The sequence below is a fragment of the Sinohyriopsis cumingii genome, chromosome 2 (genome assembly GCF_028554795.1).
Source record: "Sinohyriopsis cumingii isolate HCF-2022 chromosome 2, ASM2855479v2, whole genome shotgun sequence".
Taxonomy (NCBI): Eukaryota; Metazoa; Mollusca; class Bivalvia; order Unionida; family Unionidae; genus Sinohyriopsis; species Sinohyriopsis cumingii.
The window spans coordinates 34,905,060-34,928,432 of record NC_142962.1 but is presented as its reverse complement, the minus strand read 5'-3'; the positions used below and the strand labels follow the sequence as shown (position 1 = coordinate 34,928,432).

The 23,373-nt window shown below is 36.9% G+C and overlaps 1 protein-coding gene across 1 annotated transcript in view; it reads right to left on the bottom strand.

Annotated features, from left to right (window-relative positions):
* LOC149804608 (protein-glucosylgalactosylhydroxylysine glucosidase-like) overlaps window positions 1–22,916 on the bottom strand; it is a 68,797-nt gene extending 45,881 nt beyond the window's left edge. The window contains exon 1 of the mRNA XM_089942385.1: window positions 22,582–22,916. Coding sequence (XP_089798511.1) covers window positions 22,582–22,766 — 185 coding nt within the window. The 5' untranslated portion in view covers window positions 22,767–22,916. The remainder of the gene's footprint in view (window positions 1–22,581) is intronic.
* Between the last annotated feature and the right edge of the window lie 457 nt (window positions 22,917–23,373).

Genomic DNA, 23,373 nt, shown 5'->3' with positions numbered 1-23,373 from the left:
CTAAAGCACAGTAAAAACTTAAATAGATGAATTAAAGACATAAAAGCTAGATTATCTGCTGGAGAGCAGCATTTAGGATCTGTGTAAGAAACCTTTTTATTGTGATACAAAGCATTTTCTTAATCAATCACTTATCCTCTTATATATGTTAATATGCATGGAATCTATCAGCCATCATGAATGTCAGAATTCATGTATCTTTATATTAACACTTTGTTTTCTTAGTTTGTGTTTCGAAGGCTCCATGGTTTTTCATGTATTTTAATATTACAGAGGTAAACGGTCTGTAATTGAAGGTAACGCGTTTATCATCACAATGCCTATGTACTCTGTCAACATGTCTGTAATTAACTAGACCTCATATACTAGTATATATATATATATATATATATATATATATATATATATATATATATATATATATATATATATATATATACAAACTACAGTATAGCTGGCTGCAAGAAACATCTGTAAGAATTAGAGGATTACACCAACATTTTTTCAGACTTTGAAATATGCTATAATACAGACTGAAATTAAACAGTGCGTAAACTGCGATACGAACAAATGAGAAGAAAATAACCATATGAATTTTACTAGCAATTTCCGTGTATTTGTTTTTGCATCGGTAATCATAATTAAAAGATTTGTCGAATCCTCTCTGGTTAAACTCTACGAATGTCGTACATACATACATACATACATATATGTATGTATGTGTGTACGTATGTATGCATGTATGTATCGTGCCTCTACCGAACTTGACTGCATCAGCCTCGGAAATCTCAATTGTTGTATTCATACAAGTAATAAAACATTTCCCCTCATTCAACCTTGCTTCCTACTATTTGATATTTTCTGCAAAGAAGGCATTCCCGTACTTGCCCATACGTTAACCCCTATTGGAAACTATTAAACGTAAACAAGTTTCACAAGGAAATGCGGCTGAAACGCAGGGTATGGATTTCTAATGGTAGGCCAGGAGGCTGGGAATATATATCATATGCGATCTATAAGAAAGCGAAGAAATTGTTTGCAAAAGAATTATTGAAAGCTAAAGTAATATACGATAGAGAACAATTTAGTGAGCTTGAAAAGGCTGCAGAGCTCGATATTTCTACTTTCTATAAGTTTATACGGAATAAAAGAAATAAACGCGATTACATTCACGAAATCGAATCAAACGGAAAAATTGTACGCGATCACGACTCTATTAGAGAGTTATGGACAAATCATTTTTCCAGTTTATCACTGCCTGACAATACTTATCTGTACGATGAAAATCATTACCAGATGGTCTTAGCAGAGGTCAGAAAACAAACTAAAGAAACCTATTCACACTTTGATGAACTTGTTGATAAAATCCCCACTAGAGACGAAATCAGTAGTGCAATTAGCTCTCTCAATAAAGATAAGGCATGTGGCCACGACGGTATTGTTGCTGAGCATTTACTGTTTGCGGACCCTCCAAGCAGTGTACAATTACTTGAAATTATAGTCACAAAAGTGTACGAGGCCTAGAAGTACCCGTGATACTTTAAACAAGGTTTGGTTATACCAATATTCAAAGGAGGGGGAAAGAACAAATTAGATATGAATAATTACCGCGATATAACTATAATTCCAGTGCTTCAGAAAGTTCTAGAACAAATTATATATAGTAGACTACTTATATTTTCTAAGCAGATTTCTTTTCCAAATCCATTGCAACAGGGTTTTAGAAATAATTGCGGTAGTATCACTGCAGCGTTCTGTATCAAAGAATCTATATGCTACTATTTGGATAAAAATACTCCTGTCTATGCTACATTTCTTGATAATGCTAAAGCCTTCAACACAGTTTGGCATAACGAGTTATTCTACAAGTTGTACAGACTTGGCATCAAAGGGAAGACATGGCGCATCATGAAAGATTCGTTTGAGAGAGTAACAAGCTCCGTTTTATATGCGGGCAAGCTGTCCACACGCTTCGATATTAGGCATGGTGTAGGACAGGGCCGTATCTTGTCTGCCTGGTTCTTTCTTGTAATGATAGATGATTTGATCACGGAATTAGATCACACTTTGCGAGGTCTAAATCTTGTCGATCTCCACCTGCCTTGTGTCTTATTAGCAGATGACACAACTGTAATGTCTAACTCGCATCATTCAATGCAACAGCTCTTGATACAATTTCCGACTATGCGAAAAGGTGGAGATTAAGATATAATGCAGATAAAAGTTGCACCATCTTGTTTACTAACAAAAGAACGACTGGTATACCTTCTTTTATGCTGGACAAATCTCCAATTCCGGCAGTCAAAAGTAAGAAGTATACCTCTAAAATACAACTTAAAACCAAACGACGCGATAAAAGAAGCATGTGATAAAGGCAAACACTTGTTAAACTCTTTATATTTTATTGGTATCAGAGATGGAGGAATGAACCCTCTAACAAGTCTGAAGATTTGGAAAAGAATTATTCTACCCTCGGTCCTGTATGGATGTGAACTATGGTCAGGTATCACAAACTCGAATATAGAAGAACTTGTGTTATGCCAGAGATATGCAGCGCGATGTATGCAAGCTTTCGATAAATATTCGCCTACGGAGGCAACGAGTAGTACCTTAGGACTCTGGTCAATGGAAGCATACATAGATAGGATGAAATTGCTCTTTTTCAACCGATTGTGTAAGGGCGATTGGACTTTCATCTGGAAAAAGATTTTCATTATGCGCCTATGTCAGTATCTGAACAACCCGCTAAAACAGACGGGATTTATACCTGATATTGACAAAATAACTAAGAAATATGGTATGGGAAGTGTTCTTTTAGACTATGCAGAAAGAGTACAAACTGAAGAAAAACTTGTCTGGAATCGACATATTATTGATATTATTCAAAACCATGAAGAAACTACCTGGAGAGCAAATATGGAACTAAGGGGTGATTTAATTCACTTCAGAAACATTCATTTGGACTTAAAACCAAGTAATATATGGTTTCTTGGGCGTAAATTTCCATCCATGTTATGGCCTCTCTCTGAAGTAATGAAACTATATATCATGCCTGTTGGTAAAGTTATGGTATGCAAACTCTGTGGAAAAGAGACTGACGACAGAGCGAAACATCTTATTTTAGGCTGCGAAATGCTGCTTGAGGAACGAAACGTTTTCTTTGAGAGAGTGATTGACTCTTTAGAAGTGAGAGACGGGGTTAACTTATTCAATCAAGAAGACGATATATTGTTGGAGACACTTCTTGGAAGCAGGGTTGACTGCACGTCGTCTATTGACGATGACGTATCAAATAGGCTCATGTTGGTGACCGCAAACAGCATAGCTTCATTCTACAATTAAATGTGTGCCCTACTATCAACTAACATGCCCTAACATGATATTAAAAGTAAGTAGTAAATTAACATTAAATATAAACAATTAAAGGCCAAAGTCTTCTTGTCAAATCCGCAAATTTTGTTGTATGACAGCTGTTTGTGTGTGTGTTTATGCATTTGTTTATGTATTTGTTTATGTTTATTTCCAAGATATTTCTATATGGTTTTCTGTATTTATATATCTCATTTTGTAAATGCATTAGTTGACGATGTATACATCATGCTTGCGTTCTCGTCTATGACGTGTCTCATAATCCTATGATATGTATAATATGTATCTTAGCAACCTGATATACACTTTGTTGAAGAGGTAACTAAGTCATTTAGACAGCCAGTCATAGATAAATGCATGCACGCACGTATACGCGCAAACAAGTATATATATGCATAAATACATGCGTCATATGAAGAAAAAAAAGCTACATATAGAATTACACTGTTATAAGTTTTTCATTTCATTTTCGTTACTATCTCGAACTTAATGTTAAGCACATAATACTATAGACGTATTAACTTTTCGAAATATTATCATCATCAAGCAACTATTAAAAGATTAGTGCCTTGCTCCGCCAAATGACTGCAGATTTGCATAATTGCAGGCATTGAGATATTTCGTTTTGTCAATACGGTAGCTGACACAGTATTACTATTGTATTTTTGTCAATTTTCTGTTTTATTTCATGATCTTGTATTATCATGAATTTGTTTATTTTGATGTAATCTCTTTTTTAAGAGGAAATAAAGTCATTCAGTCAGTCAGTCAGTCATATATGTATGTATGTGTGTGTATGTATGTATGTATGTAATGTATGTATGTATGTATCGTGCCTCTACCGAACTTGACTGCATCAGCCTCGGAAATCTCAATTGTTGTATTCATACAAGTAATAAAACATTTCCCCTCATTCAACCTTGCTTCCTACTAGTTAATATGACGAGTGAGAGCAATCAACGCTAGTACTTTCTTGTATGTGGTGCATTGGTAAAGCCCAATATTTACTTACCAAACTTCAAAGAATTGTGTCACTATTTGATGGCGTGTGTTTCTTATCCAAGATTCTCTCTACAATGGCAATTGTTACCATATTCTCATTCAGACGAATCCGTTTAGAAAGAAATCGGTTCATATGCGAACATCTTAAAGCTTTACTTGACTCCCTGCATATAATTGATATATAAGAATGATTTATATGAACTAGTTTTAGTTACATTTATAAATCAATTGCTGTATTCAGGGCATGCTGACTTTGATGTATGACAATTTACTAAAATATAGCTTTAAATTAGATTATATAGTATCAGTCGAGTGATAATATAGCAATAAAATTTTAAAATAAAGTTTAAGTAATCTATGAAGAACCTTGTTGTCGGAATTACTTTTTTCGACTTACTAGAGGAAAAAAAAAGTTTGATTCTAAGACACCATTTTCCCAAATAAAACTCAGAACAACGACTATCGTGTCAATACTGTCCTGATTTTTTGTTTGCTGCTTTAACATAAATTATTGGCTGACAATGAATTCAAGAAATGAATTAATACAAAATGACTCTATTGGAATAAGGTGCAACCAGATCCTTCAATTTTCAAAATCTCGGTCTTTTTGTACAATCTATTGGCGGAAACGACTGAGTGTTGGAACTGAGCCTGTACATGTAAAAGAAATCAAAGAAATCTAAGCATTGTAACCAAGGTAACGGATACACATAAACTTGCTTAAGAGGTATAATTATGGATTAAATAATATGGAAATGTGTAATTTTGTTTATAGGAGACTGCATGTTTCACTACAATTAGTAAACAATGATCACGGACGGGATTTTATACTGAGTTGCCAACAGTAAGGGTTTTATCTTTGTTGTGTATATTTAATTTGCATTGTTTGTTAGTTTTTTTTATCCAGATTATATGTCATGTATAATTGTATTTTGGACTTGACCTTGTCAAAATCAAGTTCATTTGTACTTGACCAGTAACTTTTATTTTGGGAAACAAATAATACATAGCTAATATTTCATTAGAAGTGTGGGTTAAATATTACGATCATTATCAATAAAGGCAAATGTACTTTTTTGAGTCTGGGTCTAGGATAATGGTATTCGCCATAGAATTGTACATGATGTTTACCACACTATTATAAGTTTAGCAACATCAATGAAGTTTAGACCTACATCTTCTTCTGTGTCTTAGTTTTTCTTTTATAATCCTGTTTACTTGAGAAATTACTCATGCTTGCTTTTACATATTGTGGCTGAAGCAATCTTATTGTTGTGTTCAGTATTTCATTTTGGCGGAGTTATGTAATCAAATTATTATTCACTGGAAATATAAAGTGCTCATCTATAATATTCTTGGACATAAACATTAATTTTGAATTATAGTGAATTCAGACATGGACAGCCTTGATTATATTAGTTTGATACATCAAAAGACTGTTGGCACATCTCCACATCACAGGCCACTAAAATCACATCAACACATTCAGTACTGGATCTTATTTCGAGCACCACTGGAATTTAATTAGAACTTTATTCATTAGGACTGGTGGTAAACTTGTTGGACTATTTGGGATTTAATTCGCAATACTGTGTGCTCTTTTAAAAGTTTCACTTTGTATTCTAGGGAAATAATTTATATGTTGAATTTTACAAAACTTGTTAGTTTTTACTCTGTTTTATTACTTAGCTTAAGACCATATAGTCGCAATATCTTGTATAGCTTACTTCTTCCGTTAATCTAAGGTTACCCTTGTTACAAGGCGCATCAAAAATAAAACAGACAAACAAAATAGCCGTAGGTAGAAAGGGCAACTGCTAGATATAGCTTTTGATAAGCTTTGTTTTATACTGCCAATATGCTTTCTTGTTCAATTGGTGAGTAAATAAAATTCAGATACAAATATTCAGCAGTTCCTTTCAAAATTTGCTGCTGCGGTGAAATCGTATAGAAAAGGGTACACTACAATTCGCTGCTGAAGTGAAATCGTAAACAAATGGGTACATTGCAATTTGCTGCTGAAGTGAAATCGTATAGCAATGGGTTAACTGCAATTTGCTGATAAGTGAAATCGTATAGCTATGGGTTCACTGCAATTTGCTGTTGAAGTGAAATCATATAGAAATGTTTCAAAAAACGTTTATATATTATACACTGCATACTAATTGTTCCTAATTCGGTTTATAAGAAAGCTTTTTGAGTAGTCTTAGATATACGAAGAATATATTTACAAAATGACAAAGGAGCTTTTTCAATATCATTGGCATAGTAAAACCCAAACCTATTTGAATGTATTATAGAGTTGAAAGAAAACAACGTTACACCAAACGGAATTGGCTACTTTACTTCGTATTTACCAGTATAGTTGGAATTATTAATTTCAGTCCTGAGTGCTAGCTTGATAACAAACAAAAAAAACAACACTTTAAATAATAATTACAAGAAGAAGAAGAAAAACCACACACATTGATGAAATTAAAGATACTGACATGACTGAAAACTTTTTCAAGCCATGTTACAAAAATCCAAAATAATCCAAATCCAAATTATAGGGTGATATATTAATAACAACAAGGCAACTAAATAATATTTATCATCATATGGGGAAAAATTGTGCATGATTTGGATTTGGATTTTTATCGTAGCTTTAACAATGTTTCAGTCATATTGCTACGATGTCTGCTGTGTGGCAGTTTGTAGTGATATCTAGCACAGGGGCATCATGCCGCAGACATGTAGCATGATGTCCTACCCAGTCACATCATCCTGACACCAGGCCGACCAGTCCTAACACTAACCTCTTAATGCTGAGCGCCAAGCGAGGCAGCTGCTGGCACCATTTTTATCATATGGTGAAAGAGAAATCTTATTTAATGATGAGGCGGTTTAATTAGATTAATCTCTTTGTCACTTATAATTTGATTAAATAGTAAATCTTTGTATACTATAACTTTTAGATTATTTCTAATTGTTGATTTTAGTATACTCTTGCATACTTTATCTATTAGTCAGTTCCAAAAGCATATAGCTTACTTCTAAGTCAATACATTTCTTGTACTGAATGCAAAGACGGCCCCATGGCAGATTGAATCGATTTGGCTCAAAAGGGCCCCGCTCTAACAGGGGCCCCGCGCGCTAGTAATTTTTAAAAATATATCTTTAGAGAAAGTAATTTTAAAGCGATGGGAGAAAATTTTAAGTTCAATATCATATAAAACTTGTCTAAAAGTTTATTTCCAAATGCCGTACTCACAGGGAACCCAGCGCGTAAGTCCAGTGGGCCCCTCCAAAATGATCCAGATCAGTGCCCCACGTTTGCTAAGGCCGTTACTGACTGAATGCCATTCAATTTATCCGTAAGATATCCGGTTACTTTCCTTCATATAAGAAACACCAAAAATGTTATCTTTTCTTGTCGTCACTTCTGTTAAAAAGTAATATTTTTCACATAATGGTAAAAAAATGCATAACCAATCTGTGGCGGGCACTAAAGTTTCGTTTCATCACCCTATTGCTTTTTTTATTATAGATTTTTGTAGCGAAGTCGTAAATAAGCAACTTAATTTTAATACTATAAAATCAACATAAATTGGTTTGATTAATTTTATTTGGTTGTTTTCTATCTGCCTAATATCATATTTTTTCTATTAGTTTTCTTCTTTAAATAACGTATTCATTAGAATTTTGAAATATGTTTTCGTCTGCACATAATTTTGCATTCATTCTCTTAATTTTTATTTATCCGCTTAAAGAGAAGTTTATTGAAATAATGTGTTTTCCGGTCTCAAAAGCGTATTGGGTTCTACTTCTAACTGGTAGCCAAGACTCTAATGGAATAAAAGTGCTCTCGGCATCTATTTTAGTTTTAATCCGAAGTATACATACAACTTTTAATTGCTACGGTGAATACCATTTCCACATTTGATTCTTGACGTGCACAGCAATTTATGTACTTAAGGTTTTACACTCTTTCTATCGTCTATCGATTTCTTTTGTAACAGAGATAAATCAGAAGATGTAGAAATACATTTTTTCATGTGCTAAAGGATGATATTTACAATGGTCGTGCAGATGTGTTTGTGATTTTAAATCTACTTCTAGAATTACACAAAAGCCTTCACCGTCTTTTATTTCTTTTTGTTTACCCATTTAAGATTTGGTGGTCAGCACTTAGCACATGACCCAAACATATCAGTTGTGGGTTCGTGTATCTAGGTTCATAATTAGTGGCCTTGACCGTGACCTATCTTGGTCTCCATTAGTGCTACGTCTACTACTACTATTGTTAAAACACTCGTGATTTCTTTTTGCATTCTTGGCATCCGTCCGTCTACGGGAGACGATGGCATAGCTCCAAAGTATGCTTTTGCTTATCCTTCTTTTTAGCTCTCTTTTCAGCTTGCTTTATTCTTCTCTTTTCCTCTGCGTTTTGAACTCCCTGCCTGTCAACTAGACGCCAGCTGGAACGGTTGTTTGCACAGCTCTCCCAGTCGTTGACATTGATGTTTGCTGTCTTCATATCCTTCTTGCAAACATCTTTGTAGCGCAGATGTGGTCGTCCAGTTGGTCGTGTACCTTCTGCTAACTCACCATATAACAGGTCCTTGGGAATGCGACCTGGGTCCATTCTCTTGACATGGCCGAGCCAGCGAAGGCGCCTCTCGCTGAGTATTGAGAACATGCTGTTCATGTTGGCGCGTTCTAGAACCTCTGTGTTGGGTACTTTGTCCTGCCACTGGATGTGCAGAATGCGCCGCAGACATCTCAGGTGGAAGCTGTTGAGTTTCCTCTCGTGTCTTGCATAGGTGGTCCATGTTTCGCTGCTGCAGAGAAGTGAGCTGAGCACGCACGCTTGGTAGACACGCAGTTTGGTCTTCTCTGTGAGGTTGGGGTTGTTCCAGACCCTCTGGTTAAGTCTGGCCATCACTGCTGCTGCCTTGGCAATCCTGCCGCCCACCTCAGAATCAATGGAGAGTGAGCTGGAGATGTTAGAACCGAGGTATGTGAAGTTCTCGACAACTTCCAAATTGTACCCATCGATGGAGACAAAGGGAGGGGAGTCTGTGTCCTGTGCCATGACATTCGTTTTCTTCAAACTGATGGTCAGTCCAAATTCCTTACATGCACGGGAGAGGCAGCATACCAGCTGCTGAAGTCCATCTTCCGTGTGTGATGTCAAGGCTGCATCGTCGGCAAAGAGCAATTCACGGATGAGTACCTCTGTGACTTTAGTCTTAGCACGGAGACGGGCGATGTTGAACAGCTTGCCGTCAGCCCTGGTATGGATGTACACTCCCTCGCTGCAGTCCTTGAATGCGTACTGGAGAAACATGGAGAAGAAGATGGCAAAGAGCGTCGGTGCAAGGACACAGCCTTGTTTGACTCCGCTAATGACTGGGAATGCTTCAGATGTTGCGCCATTGAAGCACACTGTGCTGTGAATGTTCTCGTGGAACGACATAATGACAGCAAGCAGACGTGGGGGGCAGCCGATCTTCTGCAGGAGTCTGAAGAGTCCACTCCGACTAACCAGGTCAAACGCCTTCGTCAGGTCTATGAAGGCAATGTAGAGGGGCATCCGCTGCTCGCGACACTTCTCCTGCAGCTGACGTAGTGAGAAGATCATGTCTACAGTTGACCAGCCGGCTCGAAATCCACAATGGGACTCTGGGTAGACGCGGGAGGCTAGGATCTGCAAGGGCGCCAAGGCAACACGGGCGAAGGCCTTTCCGACGATGCTGAGGAGGGAGATGCCCCGATAGTTGTTGCAGTCGCTGCGGTCTCCTTTGTTTTTGTACAAAGTGACGATGTTGGCGTCACGCATGTCCTGTGGGATGTATCCCTGTTCCCAGCAAAGGCAGAGGAGTGTGTGTAGGGGCTGGAGCAGTGCTGGTTTTCCGCTCTTGAGGATTTCAGGCGGAATGCCGTCGCTTCCAGGAGCCTTCCCACAGGCAAGGCAATCGATGGCTTTTTTGAGCTCTTCCAGGGTGGGCTGTGTGTCTAACTCCTCCATGACAGGCAGGTCTGGAATGTCGTCCAGGACAGTTCCGGAGACATTGTTTTGGGTTGCATATAGCTCGAGATAAGGCTCAACCCATCGCTGCAGTTGTTTCCCCTGGTCTGTGATGACTTCGCCCGTCTTGGACTTGAGGGGGGCGGTCTTGTAGCTGGGGGGGGGGGGCCTGTCGTCTTTTTGATACCCTCATACATTCCTCTTGTATCCCCGGTGTCAGCAGCTGTCTGTATACTGTTGCAAACGTTCAGCCAGTAGGTGTTGGCACAGCGGCGGGCGGTCTTCTGGGCGTTATTCCTTGCAATCCTGAGGGCTTGTAGTGTTCTGGGGCTAGGTGCAGCCTTGTATGCCAGGAGGGCTTTCCTCTTTGCCTCATTCACGGGCTCCATCTCCTCCCAGTTTGCCTCATACCAGTCGACATTCTTTCGCTCCCTCTTCCCGTAAGCTGTGATGGCTGAATTGTACACAGAGTCACGGATATGGGACCACTTGGAATCAATGGTGTTATCAGGTGTTACTTTGGTGAGGGCTTCCTTCAGTTTGCTGATGAACTGCTGTGTTTTCTCTGGGTTGCTTGCACAGCAGGTGTTGCTACGTGGGTGACCCCTCTTCTTGGCGTGGTGCAGCTTCTTGGGTAATACTCGCACCTTGCTGGCCACGAGGGAATGGTCCGTGTCACAATCGGCACTGTGGTAGCTGCGGGTAAGGAGGACACTGGCCAGTTCTGCACGCCTGGTGATGACGAGGTCTAACTGATGCCAGTGGCGTGAACGTGGGTGTCTCCACGACACCTGGTGGATCTCCTTGCATTTGAAGAAAGTGTTGGTCACACATAGGCTGTGGGAGCAGCACATCTTCAGCAGTCGCTGACCATTCTCGTTGATCTTGCCCCTTCCGTAAAAGCCGAGACAGCTGGACCAGGCCTCATGGTCAGCTCCCACTCTAGCATTGAAGTCTCCTAGTAAGTAAAGGCTTTTATTGTTGGGGATACTGGATATTGCCTGATCCAGAGCCTCATAAAACTTGTCTTTCTCCTCGTAGGTGGAGTAGAGGGTTGGGGTGTACACACTGAAGATGTTGACCAGGCCTAAGGATGTTGACAGCCGGAGGGCAAGGATTCTCTCAGTACCTGATGATGGAGGTTCAATGAAGGCGATTAGCGTGTTCTTGACGGCAAAGCCTACACCATGCTGCTTAGGTTCATCCAAGGGCTTCCCCTGCCAAAAGAATGTGTAATTGGCTTCCCTGATGGTGCCACTGTCAGCCAGTCGGGTCTCCTGGAGGCAGGCAATGTCGATGTTCAGTCAGGAGAGTTCTCTGTCAATGACAGCAGTCTTCCGTGCATCGTCGATCTGCTGTAGGTCAGTGGTCAATCCAGGACACATGGTCCTGATGTTCCAGGTTGCAAAACGAAGAGTTGGAGTCTTTTTATTTCTTCTTTTAGTCTTTCCTGGTGCAGAGTTTTGTGGCCTACTTGTCGAGATGGTTCTCTAAGCTCCACGCACCCAGTGAAGCAGGCAGGCCATGGCGGGCAGCACCTTACTGACTAGGGGCTGCCCAGCTTGAGGCAGTGAGACCTGATGATCTCTCCCACCGTCAGAAGTAACCCCTGGCGCCAAGCTCTATGCCAATCGATCTTTTTGACTTAGAACCGGTAAACTGCTACTTCTCGTGTTGTGCCGACGCCGTACAACGACGCTGGAGTGTCCTCTCCAGTGGAGCTATGAAGCCTGGGCAGGGTGGTATGGAGAATCAGCTGTTGCCCATGCAGCAGATCCCCCCTCTCCACGCAGCTGGTGTGCCCAAGGGAACGACGAATGCCGATACAGCTTGGCACCAACGGCGTCGCAGGAGTTGCCGGAATGACGTTGAAGTCAATGTCATACCGCCTTAGGGACTCCATCTCCGGATTTTCTGTCGGGGTTTACTCCCTTAGCCTTTCCCATGAGTGGGTATAGCCACAAGGCAGCAGAGGTTTGGAATCGGAGTTTTCCTTCTCCTAGATGAGCTACCATCCAAGGTTTACGAGTCCCATCTACCCGAAGCAACTGGTTTTAAGGCGCCAGTGGGCCGCCTTCACCCCTTCTCCTGTTACTAGAAAACATGGTCTGCCGGGCTTCAAATCTAAGCCACTCGCGAAGGCCAGGAGCTGGATTTTAGTTGACAGAGGCAGTAAGAGACGCAGGCCGTATGGGGCATTTTGGAGGATTGGAGCGCTTGTCTCCCACTCCCACCCCGGGCAATGTCAACCTTAGACCACATCTTTTTGCATATCTCTTTGGCATCATCGTGATTCCACCTTTAATTCCATATTGTATTATCAGGGACATATCATAATCTGTGAGCAATTCTAAATTTACCGTACTTATTTTCAAACTAACGTCATGAGCAAGCATCAGTGTACTAAACTAATGTGATGGGCCTAGTTGTATAAGTGTACATGCAAACATTTCTAAATTCTTTTTAAAAAAATGTCAGATAGCAACAGAATTGTGACAACATGAGAATTCAATCTGCAATATTGCTCTGGTAATTCCGGAACCACTGAGGTTTTGAATACAATTTATTATGGCGGCAATTTGGTCTCATTATACATTTCAAAGCCATCAATGTACTCAGAATGATAAATATTATTTTCCCAAATAATTTGGGTCCATGTTAATATAAATGTTTAATTGTTTCTGTAAATTTAGTATTTATCTGACCTTTGAACAAGTTGTACGAGATTGACCCGTAACGCTTTTGACAAAATCTTATTTGCCTTCGTTTACAATCTATCGGCAATAAAACCCTTACTAAACGAAATATATTTTTCGTCGTTGCTTTTTAATACTACATTTTCTGGATGTCTTCTTAACAAAGGTGTGATAATTAGAGAGGGATCATATTCAGACAAATTTTGAAATAAATAGCGGGATAGATTGTGTATATTTATAACTCATATTTTGCTCATTATCTGCACGGCCTCTACGGTTTTCACTTAAGTGATCATTTTTTATTGCTTTGATTCTATTCAACCATCTCCTTTTCACAAAAATGACAAATGTTGAAGGAATTATAAGGCTTGTTATCTTTACTAGATATCACTACAGAAGTGTTTCTTGGCCTTATCATTTCATAAACAGTTTCTGCAATTGATTTCACATATTTGCAAATCTATTTATCTGTTCCGTGGTAAACTATATGATAATAGTATTGCGATCGATATAACTCGAGACTTTAGAAGTAGTCAGCGATTTAAGACCTGCCGTAAATTGGTCGCGGAGGCTTTCTCATGCGCAAAACCGATGTGAGTGTTGTTTTGTTGTTGTTTTAGTTTAACGCCATTTATCAGTGTGTGATAGACTATACATGGCAGCCAGTATAACTGGTGGAGGAAGAATCCTGGAAAACCCCTCTCAGAACACACTCTCCCATCCGAAGCTAGTGGTAAGCTTTCTAACATACACACAATGGCCGAACCCGAGATTCGAACCCGCGCTGACAGAAGTTTAATGGTAGTGATTGGTAAAGGCGAGCGCTCTAGATCACTCGGCCACCAGCGACCACCTATGATATTACATCAAACTAAATAGAAGAAAAAAATATTTAATCACCAACATGCCCTTTATTATGACTCTTTGATCTTAAACAAGGAAATAGAAAGAAGCGAAAGCAACAAGTTTTGTAACATTCAACAAACAATTTATTTCCCATGAATAAAAAATGAAAATTCAGAAGATACTTTCAGTATGGAGAATTAAATCCCAAATAATCCCAAATGTTCCATCACAAGTCCATAAGTATAGAATGTTCAGAATAAATTTCAGTTTTGAGTGTGCTGATGTGTAAATAGCCTGAAGTCTTCTGATGTACCAATAGTCTTTATGTATCACAATTGTATAATCCAGACTGTCTTTGAATTAATTAAAACTAACCCCAAAGTAGTGTTTTAGTCTTAAAAGTCAATGAGCACTTTGTAATTCCAATATATACTTTAAATGAATGATTCCTCTCAAATCACGTCTGGACACATCAGTAAATGATTTCACAGACTGAACTTAAAATATAAACGAATAATTGTATTGTCTCCTTTATATACAGGCTGTCACGTGACATTTATGACACAATAGTATTTTCTGGAAAGCTAATGATTTCTAATGGAATTGTCACTATTTCGTAAACTTTAACCTAAAATTTATCAAACATCTTGTTTAGCACTTATACCCATGACAAAATCAGTTAGACAATACATGAGAATAGCCAGGTAGGCAAAAGAATCTACCCTCAATACACAGACGAAGGTAAAGCACACAATATAAATTAAATAATTGAGAAAGAGAGTATATCAGCTTCAACATGTGCATCTCATTCAGACATTTATTGGTTTAATTTGTGGGGGTGGTGGTGGTGTAGGTCATGTGATATGTGGCTGGGGGAGGATGGCAATAAGTGACAATGTGCTTTTTCTCTATGATTACATAGTTAACTGGTTTGGATTGTTTGAACCTTTAGCCTAGAAAAAGGAGTCACTTATGAAAAGAAAAAGGAAACTTCTTTCACATGATCCATTGAATGCGCACGTGACGTCCTGCCATCAAATATTCATGATGTGGCAATGTCAGTCAGTGCTTTGTACACAGTGCATGTCAGTCAGTGCTTTGTACACAGTGCAGGTCAGCTGTGCTTTGTAGGTTTTTTGCCATTGGGTTTCTGTCCAAGTAAGGAAGGAAGTTTTAGTTAAATCTGTATGTGGAAGTTTTATGTCATATTTCGAAAAGAAAAAGAAAAAAAAAGACCCTACTTGCTAATATGTCATTAATTCTCAGCTGCCATTACAAAAGTCAACTTGGAATTTATTGATATGTATATTAAAGAGCACAATTGTATTCACGCAGGTTTGCTGCGCGTTTGTTTTGCGAAAAGTCAAGTGTTCAAAATTTAGGCGGCTGTATTTGGTTGTCTTTGTGATCAATTCGTTTATCTCGGTAACAAACTTGTTGTCCTTAAACTAAACGAAATATAAACGCAGACACTCACTGTGTCAGGATGATAATAGTTGTAAATTCTTCATCTTCTACTAATGCATCAATCAAACGTGTACATTTTGATGAAAGCTGTAAGTATTCAAATACCAGAACACCTATGCACAACAAATGTAACATGCGCACGAAAACAACAAGTCTATTTTGCGATATTAAAGCAATCCTAATTAAAACTAAAAGTGGAGATACATTCAAATGAACAAGCTGTTCGGTTTCACCTGGCTGCTGTCGAGTGATGGTTACAGCCTTTGTAGAGAATCAAGTAGAGTTTGATACATTCACGCGACGTCGATTTGTGTTGAATGTTTCAGCCGATTTTGAATAATCTCCGTCATACTCTCTTTCTTTCTTTCTTTTTTATTCCAGATGTATGTTCACTGTGTACATGTAGTAAACTTGAATAATTCATAAATTTTAAGGGTCACTTAAATTTTTAACACGGCTATAGGGGATTTCAGGTTAGTATCTCCCCTTGAAAACACCAGAGGGCATATCGGTGCAATTCACTTCCGGATAGTTCAATAAATTAAGATGGCAGATGTAGATCAAGAAAATGTGACAGACCGCTCGATATCTCACTATCTTAAAAATAAATTCTATCAATATTTGATCAATTATTTTTGCATCTTTTAATTTTTTCACTAACTTGCGCTGCTCCCAGCTTTCAAATAAATATTATCTGCCCATTTCAGAACTTCATTATCTTTCCATTACTTCCTTATGCTCTAGTTTGTATTATTTGATTGTGCGAAAGTGTATCGCTGTGTAAAAAGTTCTTGCAATTTATCTCGCTTGAAGAATAATGAAAATATGTTTATTTTGTACAGCTTCAATCATAGCAGTTAATGGAGGTTGAAAAACAACGAGAAAAAAGTTCTAACTTCTTAATTTTTTTTTTATTATTGATTTAGACTGTTGCTTTAATATTAATGTTCATTATATTTTTCATGAAATAACTTGAGTTTTTTTTCAAAATGCACAAATGTCAACCAAACTTGAACATACAGTCGCACGTATGAGTTTTGTTAAGTTCCTCTGAATACATTAAAATAGTGTTCCTCTTTTTTCTTTTTTTTTTCTCGTTGAAAATATTCAGCATTACAAATCAGCTGACTTATCGAATTAGTGTTATAATTTTCTTATCGAACTTGTGTTATAACTTTCTTAACTCGTATTATAAACGAACTATTAGCCTTGCGAAAATAACTGAGGAAGAAGGATATATCAACATATGAAAAATGCAAATTGTTGAGAATGTTTTCGTTAAGGTTATATAACCAAAAATGTGCAATAAATGTTTAAAATCGGAGAGCAGAGTAAAATGTTCCTACAAATGTATCTGAAATTATGGATAATTAATTTATATTAGCAGGTATGGACAGTGTATTTAATTTAATTATTTGATATCATTTAAGTATGGAAAGTAAATATTATTTAATTATCTGATATAATGTAAGTATGAACACAATCTAATTATCTGATTTAATGTCTATATTTATTCTCCTACTATGAACAAAAGATGTTTGACATATATAATTGATTCATTGATTTAACCATAATGATATGTAGTACAGCTAAGATAACTTCCTTTGTTGACTTTATGTTTCGCTAGAACGGTGAACTATCCGGAACTGGAAATTTTATGTGGGCAGGCGCATTGGAGCTAAAGGAGGTAATTTTAGGCGCTACGATCAGTAACTCCGTTGTAACCGTGAAACCCCATATTGGTTTAGTGTAGCTCATAATTTATTCAACGTTCTAATGCTATTTCCTCCTGTAGCTTTGTTAATTCTTCTCCTCTTTCATTTATCTCTCTGCTCAAAAACCATAGTCACTACAAAGTCTTAATATTTCCTTTAAATTAACACGAAAACAGTACACTGAATGAATGCCATGGAGATATATCGCTTTCAAGTCTTCATCTCTTACATTGATATCTAATCTTTTTTTTTGTACCTGTTTGTCTCCGTCAACATCGTATGAAATTAAAGTCAGAGCGAAAAAAATTGACATTTAAAGACTTTACGAGAACAGAGTAATGGAACTGATGAGAGTTTCTGTTAAAATTTGTTCTAATAAATTTAGTATAAGAAAATGTGTACAAAAGACATTAGATTAAATAAATGTCTGCATACATATATGATTATTAGATCCTAGTAATTTAGAATCATGGTGTGTTATTTACTTTGTGTAATTGTTTCTCGTAACTATTAAAACCTTTGTCGTGATACATTCCCATTTTTACTTTCTTCAGATATATTTCAGATTGATATAAGAAATCAGGAAATTAAAAAATTGTTTCATTCTTACAACTAATGTAATATATTCGTGGGGAGTATTTTAAATAGTATAATCTCTGTGAACTGTAACTAAAATTCTTTATATATGGTATTATGGGTACAACACGCTGACTAAAGCTAACAGGTCCGATTTGCTCGAGAAATGAACCGGAACTAGTCCAAAGCACACTAACTGTAGCAGTTATTAAAATAGGAAAACTGACTTTTACCAATGTAGACAATATTAACATTTGAATGAGCAATAAATGAATTGGATTTTTTTTTTATAAAAATGTTCTCTGTAGTTTTTATCAATTCCATCTCAAGTCCAGGATGTGAAAATGACCAAGCGAAGCACATCTGAATTAAGACCAAACTGTATACTCTATACCCAAATTGCACATATCAATCATGCATATAAAAAGACGGACGTTAAGTTATTTTAACAGTATCTAAGGTATACAATGTCTTTTCTTAAATAGCAAAAGATTGTTGTTGTTGTTGTTGTAGGGTTTAACGCCACTTTTCAGCACAAGATAGGCCATACATGGCGGCCAGTATTAATGGTGGAGGAAGAACCCGGAAAAACCCCGGAAAGAACCACCGACCCACGAGGAGCTACTGGCAAGCTTTCTCACATAACCACATTAGCCGAATCCGAGACTCGAACCGACGCGGACAGAGGTGAGATGGCAGTGATCCGTAACGGTGAGCGCTTTAGACCACTCGGACACTCGGGGCCCCAATAGCAAAAGATAACCAGCGAGTAAATCAGAAAATAATTTTATTCTTGAAATCAAAAACTTTGTGAGGCAGGAAATTGTTAAGCAGAACCAAAACGCGTTCACCTTTACCTTGTCACAAATTATAGGCTTAACTACTTGCTTGCTAGAACTGATTCGAAGTTGTTTTCTCATTTGATCTTTGTTTATAGAAATGTTTTGAAGTAAAATTCGATAAAGTATCCCAGTAATAACAGTTCATCTTTTGCAAAAGCAATTTTTATCTTCATGCTCTTTATATCATTTCCACATTTTTGTTTCAAATTTTGAGAACATCTTCCAACGTGTCTTCCAAGTTCAACTCTGGATCATTCTTCTTTTGTGGCGATACCTTTTCTCGTGATTTTACGTCTTCACTTCTCTCTCTAACCTTTGAATTTTCTTGACCTTGTGAAATTTTCTCACTAATTTTGCTTTCACCACCTTCCATTTAACTTGCAGCAAATTAGTAAGGTGGCGCTCTACTTTTTTGGTATTTTGCATAGGGTTGGAATTTTAAAGAAAAAGAATTTCCCTGGCTTTCCTCATATGTTATACTGGCTACTTAAAAAAGACATTGTATATCTTTGGTATAGTTCAAAGAACCTTTAATTCCCTTTATTTTGGTGTGTGATTGATGGGTGTAATTTGGGTTATAGAGTATACAGCTTGGCCTTACTCCAGATATGCACCTTTCAAAAAAGTGCTAGCTCCACTTGGTCATTTGCACTTCCTTTTCTTAGAGGTAAATTGCATAAAAGAAAGAGCCGATAACTTTTTTTTATACATTTTATATATTTGGTAATTCATTCATTGCATTTTCAGAAGCTGGTATTGTCTAGTCTGGCAAAATTCATTTTCCCTATTTTAATAGCTGCTATGGATAGTGTACTTTAAACTAATCCAGGATGATTTTTTTAGCACAAGGGAGCAGTCATTTTAGTTTGCAGTGTGCTTAGATCAATTACAATTTCCACAACTACAATACCCTAAGAAATGTCAGCCACATTACATTAAATTAGCATAGAAGTATGCCAACATTCTCTATCCTGTGCATGTTTTAAATGCAAACAAATTCACCTTACATACGTTACTCTCTCAAAAGTATATAATAACTGGTGATCGCCCCCTAAATAAAATAAACGTATTTAAAGGTTGTTTAAAAATAAGCAAAGACTATTTGTAGCTATTAAACAGGAATTTGCACTAAAGTTTATTCATTTTGAACTCATCTTAAAAAATAGCCTTGTTCTTTTTCGCTAGCTCACGGAATAAAACTTTGCTTTCTTCCACTGATCGCTGGCCTACTGACTGGTTTGAAAACTTCTATTGTTAACTTTCTATCCAGGGAAAGTTGCTTGAATTTTTGTTTACATCCTTTTCTACATCCTGTTTGATTTCCTCCAACAGCTAGTATGAAAAAATATATTTATTGCAAAACATCCATAAATCTTTTTTGTTCAAGAATAATTAAAATATCCTGCTTTCTTGCTCTGTTTTGTTGCTCGCTGTTTTTTAAATTATTGTTTAAATGTTATTAAATCTGTACCTAATGCCAATAGAGGAAATCAAAGTCTAAATGATACAACCCAGTCAAATATCTTATACCATCAGCTGTCATAAAATCGTATGCATAATCCGCCTATAACTCGTTTAATTTGTCAATTATTGCAAATATACTGGTATTATTAGATCGTCTAATGATTTTGATATTTTTGCAGGTCTAGCATTTTCCCAAATTTCATACAATTGATTTTCCTGTATTGCATCCGTTTTGTCTAAATCTTTTCTGCTAAATAGTTACCCTCTATCTCTTTGTATCCTTCTTTACTATATTATTTTTTTTTTATTCCTGTCTGTTATATGCTTGTTTTTACTGCTATTTTGTTTTCAAAACAACAATAACAAAGCAACTACAAACAAATGAAGAAAAAAACTTCTTTTTAAATTGTTTTGATCTGTTTAAATAGTAAGAAAATGGCAAAGCTGGTGGGGTGAGATCAGATGTTTATAATGAAGATTATTTTTGATGCAGATACTGTAGCTAGTAAGCCTTAAACTGTTCATTTAACTGATGAGGGATTTTAAAATATTACATGATCATCAATTCAGACAGATTTTGTTGAGTTGTGCAGAGGGGATAGTATGTGAGAGGACAGTATGCATGGATTAGACATAGATGAAGATCGGTATACATGGCTAGTAACTAAAAGATTAAAACTAGATTAAATCACAAAATTTGCAAGGATAATGATGGCAAGGGAAAACCAGTTTCAAAAAGAGCACTGTACAATAAAAGTTATGTCACTTTAAAACTATATTGCTGGTTTTATAATCATTTGGATAAATTATTTATGTGACACCTGACTATGTTGTTTATCTTTCTGCTATAATAACTGACTTTTTCTTTATAATTATATTTAAAACATAGAAACACCAGCAACCAAAGAAAATATAGAAGAAAAAAAAATGAGATAGAAAGTGAAGCAAGTTCATATATACTCCTACTTAAAAGAGTACATTGTAAAAAGATCAGCTCCTAAAGTCATAAAGATAATTATACATGCTCTTGTTTGTTTAATTCATGAGAAAAACTATAAAATGTGTTATCTGTGTCTTTAAAATTCATCAGTGGAAATAATACTTTGCTCTCATATATTCTTAATTACTTTAACCTCGTCATTAATCTTTTGTCTAATTGTTACATGCTAATTACCCGTTGATAGTATAACAGTCTTGACAGCGTGAGTCTTTACATTATTATTCATTCTTACAATAAACGTATCAGAGAACTTTGCAATGTATTAGTGCATCCTACTTTTCCTATTTTCATCATTATATCAGGTGCTATCAAAAGTATTCCATCAACACCAGTTGCCTAGTTTAACTTTTGAATATGAAATATATTTTTTTAAATTTCACTGCAATGTTCTCATCTGATTTAAAGCCCTGCTCAAATAGAACAAAAATTTCAATTATTTTTCTTTAGTTTTCTAATACAGTGGATACAGCCGGTATAATAAATGCTGTTTTGTACTAGATCACCAAATATACAAATCTCGTAAGACCTTGTATTTTGATTTACTCTAGATTTCCCTTCATATCATGTTTTGAAGGAGGAAAAATCCATGCTACTTGTTCATCACATAAAAATAACGAGTTTATTTCTTCAGGAGTCATTGCTTTTCCCTCTGCTCAACTGTTCAACCTACATATTTAGCATGTCTTTTATATGCGAATAGTACAACAGCTTGTGTCGCTTTATACCAATTACAAAACATTTTCGTTTTGCAAGTGAATTTCAGTGATTACTGCATTAATATGTGAAAAAGTTAAAGTAAAAATAATACAGTTAGGTAATTGTTTAAAAACATTTTGAAAAGGATGCTGATTGCGGAGACGGTGGTGGGAACTTGTTTGTTAGGTAGGAATTGATACAGATACACCTGGAAAATATTTCATGTAATGTTTGTGTTTTTTACCATCATGCATCTGGCTTGATTGAAAACGGTGAATCCGAGGCCTACAACCTAGATATGTTTTGGTTGCTGTTGATTATTCCACCCCCACACCAACCCCAAACAAAACAGAACAACAACGGTTCGTCCAGAACTGAACCAATCAAAAGCACGGACACATTCCACGAACGCCATCCTCCATATAAAAACAAAACAGAAACACATATAGGTAAATAAGAACAGGAAGCATAGAAGTCCAAGAGTCAAGAAAAACATTAATTTTTAATGTAGATTGCTGAAATTCTTTGGAATCCATCAGGTTTCGATATTTAGGTTGCGGTTCTTAATATTTTTGCAATTCAGTTTGACTCAGCATGTCAGTATTTCTATCGTAAGTATCGTTCTTGCTTGTTTTCTTATATGTAGACAAATCAATGTACACACCTACAAGAAATAAACATGCGTGTTTGTGTCTCTGCACCTTTGTTCCGACTGCTGCGCATGTGTCTACCTGCTGATATGCTTGATTGTAGGTTGGTAAGTATGTAGATATGCAGATTGGTAGCTACCTAGGCAAGGAATTAAGCAGGTACAAGCAGGTAGGAACTTTACCATAACTTACTAGTATACGTCTTTGCACCACAAGAGGACTTAATTCATATACATTCAACTCACCTGTCGGATGTCATAACAGCGGCATCGCAATGGAATTCCTGCAAACGCCCTATGTGTGGATCTCGAACGACCCGAGACTGTTTCCCGTGTAGAAACGTGGTGGAAGGCTGGCTGAAAGGTGGCCAGATGAAAGAGATCGCCACTGCAATGAGGGGAAGAAGACCCACATATGGAAGGTACATCATCGGCAAAATATCGTCTGTTACAGTTGTATCTACATACACCGCACAATCGGTTGAGACGTCTTTAAGGACTATAATCTTCCACGGTATATCAATATCAGTGTTGTCCTCATTTGGTATCACACCGATAAAAACTGCGTCATCAGAGAGGTCTGATCCTATGTGTGGATGCACTGTTATTTATCCGTAGTTTACCAATGGCCGGGATAAACACGCATGCTCGATTGTTTTGCATTTTAGACACGATCTTGGAGTTTTTCTTCAGAAAATAAAATACACCTTATTTTGCAAAGAAACTTGCATGAAAAATTATATGAAAGACTGGAACACTAAAATAACACCTGAATCTTTACATGTTACAAGCTGACACCTATCCAATAGCAGATTAACATCGCCATGGCTCAGTGGCTGGCGCGCCACACAAGCGACCAGAATGGTGTGTTCGAATAATTTCCAGAACAAAGCTTTTAACTCCAATTGCTTTGGCATGACGTAACCTTTTATTTCTTTAAATATCGTTAAACAAAAGAAAACAAAACAAAACCAGTCAAACTTTATAATGTTAGCAGTGTATAAATTTCGAATATACGACGATTGATTGAGAGGTTGT